An 11,877-nucleotide genomic window follows, 5' to 3' on the forward strand; every position below is an offset into this window, starting at 1 on the left:
TACAGGATTCTTATACATGAGACGACTTATGTGTTACTTAGTGGCCAGTTCCAGGGATTTTCAGTATGACCCGTGCTGACTGTACATTGTAATGAACTCTTCGAAGGCCTCAAAAATATCTGACACGATCTTACAGCTAAACGAGATGGCTGTTGTACAGTGCCAGCTGTTTCGGCTGTCAAACTAGGGAGTACGTTATTCTAATCATGTATAACACATCAATAACTCTTTGATTTAAACCCAATCCAAACTTGTTTTTCTCCGTTTAGCGGCCTTTGTAGACTCGACCGGGCATGACGAGATCACCACGACGTCGCCCATAGACCAGGCGGCCTGGCAGCTGTTGCTGACCGACGGACGGATCTATCTCGGCGGGTCGGCGCCGCAGGAACACACACTGCAGCCCGCGGTATCTATTATACTTTACTTAACAAAAAAATAGTTATTGTCACATAAAAAAACTTACATACATACATATAATCACGCCTATTTCCCGGAGGGGTAGGCAAATACCACGGATTTCCACTTGCTACGATCCTGACATACCTCTTTCGCTTCCTTCTCTTTCATGACATTCCTCATATTTACACGCTCGCCGGTTTAGGGTGTTCTTGAGCTGACCTTTGTTCAGGATTTCCCAGAAACTTGTCAGACATTAACAGTGTAGTTGTATCGTCAGGTGGAAGCGTCGACGGAACAGAACGTGTTCGAGTACACGGAGGGGGACGGGTTCACCACGGACAACGACGCCGGCAAATACTTTAAGGTACTACACTCATTTATTTATTTACATAAGGAGATACAACAGCTAACTAAATAACAATAGATATATAAAGCCCATTAACCAGCCATTGCATTGTAGCCAGTTAACTACACTTGTGCAATAATCACGAACATTGCACATAGGGGGATTTAGATAAGTTTTTTACCTATATGTGTACGAGCCTGACAAGATTATATTTGGCTCTGAGCTAGTGGCGCTACAAGCAGCTTGCATATGGACATTGATATGGCAATAATGTGCGTACGCCACGTATAGTCAAATAAAATGTCAGTACCGGTCATGTCAACATTCAACAACTACCTAATTTCAAAACATTGTTTATCGGACTTCTACGCAATCCTTCGTCATTTTATCGAAGTAAAAGTTTTATTGTATACAAACTTGTTTGGCATTTTTATAATTGCGAAATATTCTCTTCTTAAATATTTACTTCGGTCCCTGACCCTCAAGTTTCAACGTCTGTTGTCAAAGAATTTCCTTGCCAGTAAAATAAATTAGTACAACTGCAAACATTTAAATGTTGCATGATGCTCTTTTGTGTATAAATGAAATGACAGTATAATTTTGTATTCAGGGCTGCATGGGCGCCGTGTACGTGGGGTCGCTGTTGCTACCGTTCTTCACCGACGGGGAGCTGTACGTCGGCTTGGCGGCCTCTAAACGCGACGCGCAACCCCACTACGAACTGATGTGAGTGTTGGAGTCATTCAGGGCTGCATGGGCGCCGTGTACGTGGGGTCGCTGTTGCTACCGTTCTTCACCGACGGAGAGCTGTACGTCGGCTTGGCGGCCTCTAAACGCGACGCGCAACCCCACTACGAACTGATGTGAGTGTTGGAGTCATTCAGGGCTGCATGGGCGCCGTGTACGTGGGCTCGCTGTTGCTACCGTTCCTTGGCCGCTTGTAGACGTTCGTTGTTTTCACCGGACAGCGCACCGTGTCACGCGACTACGTCCGGCTGTCGGTAAATACACCCTAGAAAACAAAACATCGACGCCTAACATGGAAAATTGCCCGGTGAGAACAACAGACGTAAGCGGCGTTACAGCTTGTTAAAAAGATATAGCAAAGTGTATTTTCTGTTCGTATCAATCTCTTTTGGAGAAAAGACTTTAAAATACAAATACAAAGTCGGTTGAGGCTGCTCGGTCTACATATTTAAGCTCGAAAAGTCACTTCAGTTTATCTCTGTTGTACGATGGTACACACTGTTAACTGACAGTTCGTAAACCTAATTACAAAAGGCATAAGGTCCACCGATGGACAGTTAGGAGTGTTGCTGTTTATACCTATACTAACAGTATGTATTTATCGTGAACAGAAGCGGCCGTCCTTGGGGTACCGCCGACGGCGGCACCACGATAGGCTGCGTGCTGTGCCTCGAGCAAGACTGCGCCCGAGGCGGCCGCTGCGAGGACGTCCGCTCCTCGTACGCGTGCGCGTGTCCCGCAGGTTACTCCGGTGATTACTGCGAGGTGAGTCCGGCACCCTGTGCCACCATCGGCTGCGTGCTGTGCGGACTCGGGGCATGGCCAACTCATTGGCTTTTATGAAATGTGTTCATACCACGCGTGCACGCACACGTCACGCTAGCGGTGTGTCGTCTCTCGTACAGATCTGTATATTACAACGCGTAAGTACGCACGCGCATCCGGAGTACACAGGTGTTATTTGAATGCCATTTCATAGTTGGAAACTTGTAACGTTAGTGCATAACTAACTACGTACAATAGTCAGTGAGCGCGCGGTGGATTACTAATAGATATTTTAAATTCAATTATAATATAAGTTAGGACATTGTATGTAAATTATTTAAGTAGATTTTAAGATTGACTTTGATCTGTATTATGAAATAAATAAAATTTATGATTATAATATTATTGTTAGTGTAAAACTTATTTAAACACATATTAATTTCAGACCGATATAAACGAGTGCTTGCATAACAAATGCCAAAATGGAGCAACTTGTCGTGATCTCGTAGCCAACTACACCTGCGAATGCCCTGAAGGATTTACCGGACAATTGTAAGTACATTTGCTATAACTGACATCAACAAAGAGGTATAAGTACATAAATTATGTACTTATTCTCCCGAAATTGGTCAATTAGTGAAACTGGGGGTAAAAAGATACAATAAATACATATCACATAAGTTTGCATTTTTAACAATTTCTCATTGATCTATTTCACCCTTCTCTCAGCTGCGAAACGGACATCGACGAGTGCGCGTCCATTCCGTGCGAGCACGGTGGCACTTGCACGGACACGCCGGGCGGCTTCGTGTGCACGTGCGCGAGCGAGTGGCGCGGCGACCGCTGCGAGACGCCGCGCGAGCGCACGTGCGCGCACCAGCCGTGCCAGCACGGCGCCACTTGCAGGGACGTGCCAGGTATTGGCTCATGCTATACTACCTTTCAGATCCTCTTACATCATTTTACATTCCGATTAGAGCAAACATGAAGAAAATCAAAATTGCCGCCATTTTTTACAATTTTGACTTCGGAATCCTAGGAACCTTTCGAATAAATGGCATTATGGCAAGTGTCTGACAGTTTTATGAAACATCACAAACCCGTACCATTCTCACATTAGGCCGCGGACTGGATGCAAGCGGTGCGAGGCGCAGGGAGTGGCCAGTCAAGGCGCGTGGGTCCAATTAGCGGCCTTATACATATGATGTGAGACATTACTAAGCATGTGTGCACGTTGCAGACGCCCCGCGAGGCAACAACTACACGTGCACGTGCTCGAGCGGCTGGGTGGGCGTGCACTGCGAGCGCGCGTTCTGCGAGCTGCAGCCCTGCGAGCACGGGGCCTGCGTCGCCGACGGGGAGGTACGTAGTGCTCCGACTGAATGAACGACTGGCGGTCGCGTTGTGACGACGACCAGTAGCTCAATGCGGCCGCCCTAAATCTACCTTTACCACTACCTTTTTGTGCAAAAATATGTATGTGTCGTGCTACGTCAGTCAACCTCAGTACTTTTGTATCGAGACTGACTAAACTACTTAGCAAGAGACGTTCGTACGTTTCCGTGAAAATATGATGCAAAACACTTATGCACTACATCTGTATTCTGTCTGTTTATGTAACTGCTACATAATGAAAGGCATTAAAATACGTGTGTGCGTTTATGAAACGAGCTGAAAGCGAGTTCCATAAAAACATTAAAGAATGTTTCAGTTAAGCACACTGCTTTACACACATATTATAAGCTTTCTATGATAGAGCAGTTAGATGCTGGTTTAAAACAACGTAGGAAATGGTGCAAAATGATGTAGTAAACTTACAAATAGATAAATGTAAGCAATGTTTCCCCATGGCTAGGTACCAGGGTGCTTGTGCGAGCCCGGGTTCACCGGCGTGCACTGCGAGACGGAGAAGGACGAGTGCGCGGAGGGCGGCGCGCAGCGCTGCCTGCACGGCGGCACCTGCCGGCACACGCGCGGCGGCTTCCTGTGCGTCTGCCCGCCAGGTCAGTCCCCCCCCCCCCCCCCCACACAGAAATAATACTACTAGCTACAGAACACTCACTCTCTAACAAAACGCATTTGTTACGATCAGCACAGATATGGCCGCTAGGTGGCGACAGCGCCACGCGCGGTTTATGGCTAGCCACCAAAATTGGTGCGTTGTCCATACTTAATGATGCCCTTAAACTTATGAGATATTGATATTACTATTTATTATGAAATTGCTTCTTTTTTTAGTGAAGATTAGCCTTTCATTTATTATTTTAAGTTATGGGTCATTTAAGCTGACTAAATGATTTATAACTAGCCGACTTTAAAAAAAGGAGGTTAATAATTCGACCTTCTTTGAATTTTCGTGTCACCGACCTGATTGGTGAGTTTACATACCACTTCTTAACGCTATTGTAGGTCGAGTTTGTTCCCACGAAGCGTTCCTTATCTCTTATCTTTCGAAGCCGAGACTTGATCCTAAACTGATCAGCTAAAAGTAAACCTTATCATGATTGCAACAAGGTTGGCATCCATTCGTCTGTAACCTGGGTCAGTATCAGAGACATAAAAAAAGTAAAAAGCTTGCTAAAATTATATCTATCTATTACACTGATTGAAAAACCTAAAATGAGTAAAATGACGGGTCGATTCGATGAAAAAAGTAATCGACTAGGCTTTAGAAGCTGTTAATAACTTTTGTGCAAAAATAGTAAAAGAAAAGTTAATGGTGCGTTTAAGACCTATGTTTGTGATTTTTTTTTTCTGTCGAACGAAGGTTGTTTAATCAGGTTAAAGTTACTAGAAAAAGATATCTATTCATATTCTTTGGCAAATTAATTGTGATCTAACTAAGCCCTACGATTTTTCTTAAAATATGGTGGCTGAGTCCCCTGCGCCTTAAATCCATAGACTATACGCTACTGGTGTAGGAGTTAGGACGTTCCGCCCCACGTTCGGTCAGCTGTTGGAATCTTATCGCGCCGCGCGCGATCTGCCGTGCTGATAACTGATAACGGCGATAACGCGACGGCGGCGCTCAAACTGTGATGAAACCCACTGAGAATGTAGTAACGTATTGAAGATTTTTAACAAAAAAGAACCGACCCACAATAGTGAAATAAATATAATATTATAGAACAAATTTTAGACAAATCGACCTAGCCTCACACTCCTCACAGTAAGCTCAAGGCTTGCGTTGTGGGTAGACAGACAACAATATACAAATGCAGAGAAAACGTTAATGTCTCAGGAACGAATATCTGTGCTGATCACACAAATAAAATGTCCTTACCGGGATCCGAACCCAGGACCATCAGCTTCATAGGCAAGGTCCTCACCTTCACTACCAAATAGGACAGACGAGTCGTCCTAGAATAAAAGACCTACATAAGTACAGACGTTAAGAAAAGTTTGTTTCCAAGATATTTTAAATCAATACCTAGTTAGCATAGATTTCGTAGAGTAGCTCAAGGCGCCAAAACGAGCAATGCGTCATCACACATTAATCATTATCCTCAATTAGTCATTTTCCTCTTAACGTGCCGCTATACTTGTGCATACTCTCGTGTTTGACGCGTCGCTCGCGTCCAGATTACCTGCGGTTTCCTTAGGGATGTGCTCCATCCGTTTTAACAATTTAATTTTAACTTTGCATTATTCGTATTTTTTTGGGAATTAGGTAGGTGCATTGGGATACCTTCGAATGCGGGGTAATTTTGAAAATTGCAAATATCTAAAAGATCCGGCCAAGTGCGAGTCGGACTCGCGCACGAAGGGTTCCGTACCATTACACAGAAACGGCAAAAGTATTATTCATAGGTCCCTATGACATGTCATTTTCATATGGATGTTTGAAAACATTTTAAGGATAATTTAAAGCACATTCACTTATTTAAAAATGTAAAATTTATGTAAAAAATACAGTAAAACATAGTTCTTTAGTTTTTTTTTTATTAATTCATATATGGTCTCTATATGGTCATAGGGACCATCATTCATTAGCTACTAGGATAAAATACTGAAACTATTCAAGTACACCACTAGAACCTGAAACAGTTTGAGAAACGGCGTACAATCCGAGTCATGCAGAATTTATTAGACTCTCACTACACAGACTAGTGGCGCTAGTAAGAAGAATACGTTACATTTCAGAACAAAAATCAACAATATCCAATTCCATAATAACTCCAATGTACTTACGATGATTGGTATTGAATTATTTGAGTGTAACTGTTTACAGTCCAGTGGTAAATTGTTTTGTTATGGACTCTATTGTGCAGTAGTGAACTTATATTGTCTCAGTGTTACTGTGGTATGACCAATTATTAGTCATTGTCCTCTTTGCGATTGAAATAACACTAGGAAGAAATTTATTTTTAAATTATTAAATATGAATTTTGTGAAATCTAAGTGGTTATTTGTGACATAGAACAAATATTATAAAGATATAAAAATATGAAGTTTCAAGCAGAAACAATAAGGACGTGTATATTTGAAGATGCCTAATTAACTAAATACGACGACCTGTGTGTGCCTGCGTGTTTGTGTGAGTGTGTAGTGACAAACGATCTTATCTCGTGGGAGTGCATTGCGATGAAATGCGAATAATATGTGGCAGGCTGTGCTAGTCGCGAGTCTTATAGGTACAGTATATAATCTTAGATAACTATTGAATTAAAAACTAAATAAAAACCGCCTACGCATTATACCAAGAAAGTCCTTATCATTTTAGAAAAGAGTCGATACTTTTCAAACTGCTGGATCGACTTTTATAAAACATAGCTATAAAGAACTATCGCAAGAAAACTCGCTTGTCATGTAAAAAAACATTGCCACAGACAGTGTCAGACAGACATTGGCATCTAACATGTAAAACCCCCCTTTTTGATGCGTCGGGGGTTAAGTAATTTAAAAATGACATTCAGTAATAACACCTCAATTTTACATTTTAACAAAAAAAAAATCGTCTATGAGTCTGATGAAAAATAACATTACCACGCATTTTTTCATTTTCACATTTCAGCATTTCTGCAAAAACGTCTGCGTACACACAGTCACGCAGTCGGTGTCTCTGGCCTATCACCTCACGCCTGTCGCTTTAAGTGTTATTAATAATAGTTATTGTGTTGCAGCGTGGACAGGCCTCCACTGCGAGGCCGACGTGAACGAGTGCGACAAGGACAGCGTGAGCTGCGGCCCCACGGGCACGTGCGTCAACCTGCCCGGCTCCTACATGTGAGCTATCATTAGCCTTCTTATCTATTACAGACTATACCAGCAGTGTCAGGTAGGGTGACAACGATTGTCATGGCTGTTTAAGCCAATAAGGGAGCGGCAAACACGACCACAAGCTGACAGGCACCTAGCCAAGATGACAATCGTACATCAATGAACGCCTCATGTAAGGGTCGGAGTACTCGGAGTGAAAAATAATCTTACAAATATCTTAACAGGACTTTATTTTCGTACGTTTTTGGGTTTATATTTATTTAACATGATCTCGAGCTCTTAGATGTAAGTACCTACTTGCATACTTTTAGTTATTTAGGAATTGACGCGGTGATTATTCATTACTTACGTTAATACATATTTTCCGCAAAATGCGACTGATTCAACGGAGTTTCAGTAAAAAAACCGGCCAAGTGCGAGTCGGACTTGCGTTTCTAGGGTTCCGTACATAAGTCCGAGTCACGCTTGACTTCTAATAAGTTTTCCTGGCATCTATAGGTAAAGCACTATTTTGTGTATTTTTTTGGTAATTTTTTGGAAATATTCTTAAATAACTTCGAACATGTATTTTAAAATTATAAAAAAAAAATGGTCATCTTTGGATCACCAATTTACATATGTGTACCAAATTTCAACTTAATTGGTCCAGTAGTTTCCGAGAAAATAGGCTGTGACAGACGCACGAGTGATCCTATAAGGGTTCCGTTTTTAGGATCTTTAAAAAGCAACTAATTTAATATGTGAATGTTTCAGATGCCAATGCGAGCGCGGCAAGTGCGGGCACGAGTGCGCGCTGGCGGACCCGTGCTACCCGGCGGGCAACGACACGGGCCCGTGCGAGCACGGCGGCGGCTGCACGCAGCGCTGCAGCGACGTCGTCGACTACACCTGCGAGTGCATCGACGGCTGGGCCGGCAAGAACTGCTCGCAGCAGGTGCGTCACACGTCTCTGTTTGTCTTCTTCAACCTAGCGTTTCCCCGGCCTAGCGCCAGTGGCCGCTGTCCTGCTCAATCTTCTCCACTTTGCCCGGTCTTTGACATCCTCAGGTGCGAGATCACATCTCTCTTTGTAAATATAAATAAATATTAGGGGACATCTTACACAGGTGGTCAATATGGTATATTCATTTCTCGTGTTGTGTCTCGTATTGATGCTGGCTTTGCTTTATATTGTTAAGTCTGCCTCTTAGTTTACAGCGACAGATCAAACCATTCTACAAGTTCCCAACTAAACTCTGTATTCTTCTTTTAGAGTGTCGCATCAGAATCGGAAGGCAGCGACTCGACGTCGTCGACAGTACTGATCGCGGTCGGGTGTGCGCTGCTGGCGGCCGCGCTGGCGGCGCTCGCGCTGGGCGCGCTGTGCGCCCAGGCGAGACGCAAGCGCGCCACCCGCGGGACCTACAGCCCCTCGGGCCAAGAGTACTGCAACCCCAGAGCGGAGATGATGCACCACGCGCTCAAACCACCCCCCGAGGAGCGCCTCATATAAAGGTATGTACGTACAGCCCAATATCAACCTTAGTACATTCCGACAAGGTTCACGGATGACGCGCTTCGGGGCGTTCAAAGGATTGACTAAGTGGTTGTTTCAAGTCAATAATTGTTCCAGATCCGAGCCCCGGGCGGTCACCGCTCGACCACACAAACGCCAAGTACCTGTGCGGGGCGTCACTCCACGACCCGACATCGCCCGCAAACCAAACTTAATTATCTAGTACTTACTCAATGTATTTGACAATATAATCATGGATGTTCATGTATTGTTGTCGGTGTTAGGTAATTGAAATCAGGTTCGGTAGAATTTAATATGCTAAATTCAAATCTATGTAAATATTCTAAAATTTTATCTTATGACTATGAATTTTAAAAAATGTGACTATGACCTACAAGTATAGCCGAATAAAATGCTAAACTATTTTCAGGTTTGTCATAAATAAGATATCGAAATGAAATTATCATTTAAAATAAGAATTGATACCTGTATTCCAAATTATAGTACAGGTAGAGATAACTTTAAAAAAAGGTGCGGAAAAAATGTGTCTTTAAGGATGTGATGTGACAGAGCTAGAGGTAGGTAAATATGAGCTTGTATATTTACTATTTTCAATAGAAAGTTTAATAGTAACAGTACCTAGTAAGGTTTCCATAGTACTTAAAATTACAATTTTATTATGTTGTCGATTTTTTTTCGTTAGGTTTTGTTAAAATTTGGCTGGTTTGAAGAGCTCCTCATTCTGGGAGTAATAAATAAACAATCCTAATTAGGAACAAAAAAATATTTTCATTTAAATAGGTATTATACTTTTTGGTAACTCAGTGGAAGATTTTTTTAGGACATAAGGACTAAAAAATCTTCCACTGAGTTACAAATTATATCGAAATCTGATGAGAAAAAATTATGAATAAATTTAAAACGGCTCATTAATGTGTATGTTTGTACAGTCAACCATGAAAGTGGTCTACCACTTTTTGACTCTATCATCTGATTGATAGAGTCGAAAAGTGGTTGCCCACTTTCTTGGCTGACCGTACCTAGCGCGTTCGACGCAAATAAATGGAGTACCTTATATAATGAACCTTACAATCATATCACACGTCATGTAAAATATAATGAACTAAACGTGTTAAACCGTATGTGCCCTTTGAACGCTTATGTTATAAATACAAACGCCAAGATCCCGGGCACACGCGGGCTAATGTAAACCCTACTCGAAAGTGTGAAGGTCACTCCGCCATAACACGTATAGTTGTCCTTGGCGCTGTGGGCACGACTAGTAACGACACCTTCAGGTGTTCTTGGCGTTCAAAAGGTTAAATATCTAGTTCAGGAAACTTTCTGTACTTCTTTCATCTGACATTCCATTTTTTTATAATTATCATATTTAGTGTTATAAGAGTTATAAGATTGAGGGTACCATATCAATTACGGATGATATCATTGAATTTATTCTTACGCAACTTATTTGCGCACTACTTGGGTGATCAAAATTATGCATTCGAGTATAGTATATCACATTAAAGAAAGACTCAAGTTTATAACACTCATCATATTTTATAAAATGACAATCATTTAAAACTATTTTTATAAATTATGTACTTAAGGTAAATTCTAAATTTGTAACGGTGTGCGTCCACTTAGAAGTTTTATCGAATGACTGCTATTTCATATTAGATTATATTTAGTAGTGAACTACCGAAATGTGATGAGAATTTGCGACTTTCCTTCTGATCAATATAAGTAAGCAATCCCCGGTTTGACGGGAGCAAAAATTCCCTTATGCTAGTGCTTGTGATTTAATATCGACATCCATTTGAAACAAGTTTAAAATGATCGTAATTATAAATCTCTTCGTGACCTGATAAAATGGCAACATGTGTTGAAATTGCGTTGATAAACAAAATATATAAATATTATAGCACAATTTTACACAGTTCGACTTAGACCCACAAATGAGACACGTTAACATCAATTTATGTCAGTGAAATATTATACCAATATGACCTTGTTTGTTGATCAATTCTTCGGCATATTTACAATATCGATAGTTTGATAGCATAAATGAAACAGGTTTGCAAGTAGATAATGGGAAAAGTAACTACATATATGTATAACATTGGCGGCATTGACGCTCTTATTTTATAGTTACGATCCAAAAATAGCTTCATAAATATGCATATCGATAGACGTCGATATTTAATTAAGGGTATTTTATCTTTGCTCCCGTCAAACCGAGTGTGTACTGTCTCTTCCGAAAATCGTTTTTTCCAGATTGACATTTTTGCCATTCGCAATTTTTACCATTTCATTTTTTCTCGATAGCTTCCTTTCCCGAAAGCATTTCTAACCATTCGCATATTTTCCCATTAATTTTATTTTCCAGTAGCTTATTTTCCTAATAGGTTTTCTAACCATTCGCATAATTTGGATATGTATTCTTATTATAATATACGAGACACTAACTAAAAAATAACTTCTTTTTGTAAATCAATATCGTACAATATAATTAGTCGGTTCTGGCGCTCGCCGGCCGGCCGGCTTCGCGCACTGTTTTGCTCGCAGTTCACCTAACACACTCCTCCTCGCTTCGCTCGTCGTCGCACCTATCTATTCCGTGATTGTAAACAAATAAAATATAGTGGGAAATTATGCGAATGGTTAGAAAATCTATTAGAAAATTAAGCTATTGGAAAATTAAAATAATGGGAAAATATGCGAATGGTTAAATATGATTTCGGAAAAGGATGCTATCGAGAAAAAGTAAAATGGTAAAAATTGCGAATGGCAAAAATATCAATATGGGAAAAACGATTTTCGGAAGAGACAGTACACACTCGTCAAACCGGGGTTTATAAATAAGTCTGTGTTAGTTTAAAACTGAGCATGTATTTGTGAC

The 11,877-nt window shown here is 41.3% G+C and overlaps 1 protein-coding gene across 1 annotated transcript in view; it reads left to right on the forward strand.

Annotated features, from left to right (window-relative positions):
• LOC134678434 (protein crumbs) overlaps positions 1–9,212 on the forward strand; it is a 104,358-nt gene extending 95,146 nt beyond the window's left edge. The window contains exons 36-47 of the mRNA XM_063537010.1: positions 270–409; positions 680–766; positions 1,359–1,474; positions 2,107–2,260; positions 2,706–2,812; positions 2,990–3,177; positions 3,501–3,622; positions 4,116–4,263; positions 7,384–7,486; positions 8,234–8,414; positions 8,733–8,974; positions 9,093–9,212. Coding sequence (XP_063393080.1) covers positions 270–409; positions 680–766; positions 1,359–1,474; positions 2,107–2,260; positions 2,706–2,812; positions 2,990–3,177; positions 3,501–3,622; positions 4,116–4,263; positions 7,384–7,486; positions 8,234–8,414; positions 8,733–8,972 — 1,586 coding nt within the window. The 3' untranslated portion in view covers positions 8,973–8,974; positions 9,093–9,212. The remainder of the gene's footprint in view (positions 1–269; positions 410–679; positions 767–1,358; positions 1,475–2,106; positions 2,261–2,705; positions 2,813–2,989; positions 3,178–3,500; positions 3,623–4,115; positions 4,264–7,383; positions 7,487–8,233; positions 8,415–8,732; positions 8,975–9,092) is intronic.
• Positions 9,213–11,877: the final 2,665 nt, after the last annotated feature.

The sequence above is a fragment of the Cydia fagiglandana genome, chromosome Z (assembly GCF_963556715.1).
Source record: "Cydia fagiglandana chromosome Z, ilCydFagi1.1, whole genome shotgun sequence".
NCBI classification, from domain to species: domain Eukaryota; kingdom Metazoa; phylum Arthropoda; class Insecta; order Lepidoptera; family Tortricidae; genus Cydia; species Cydia fagiglandana.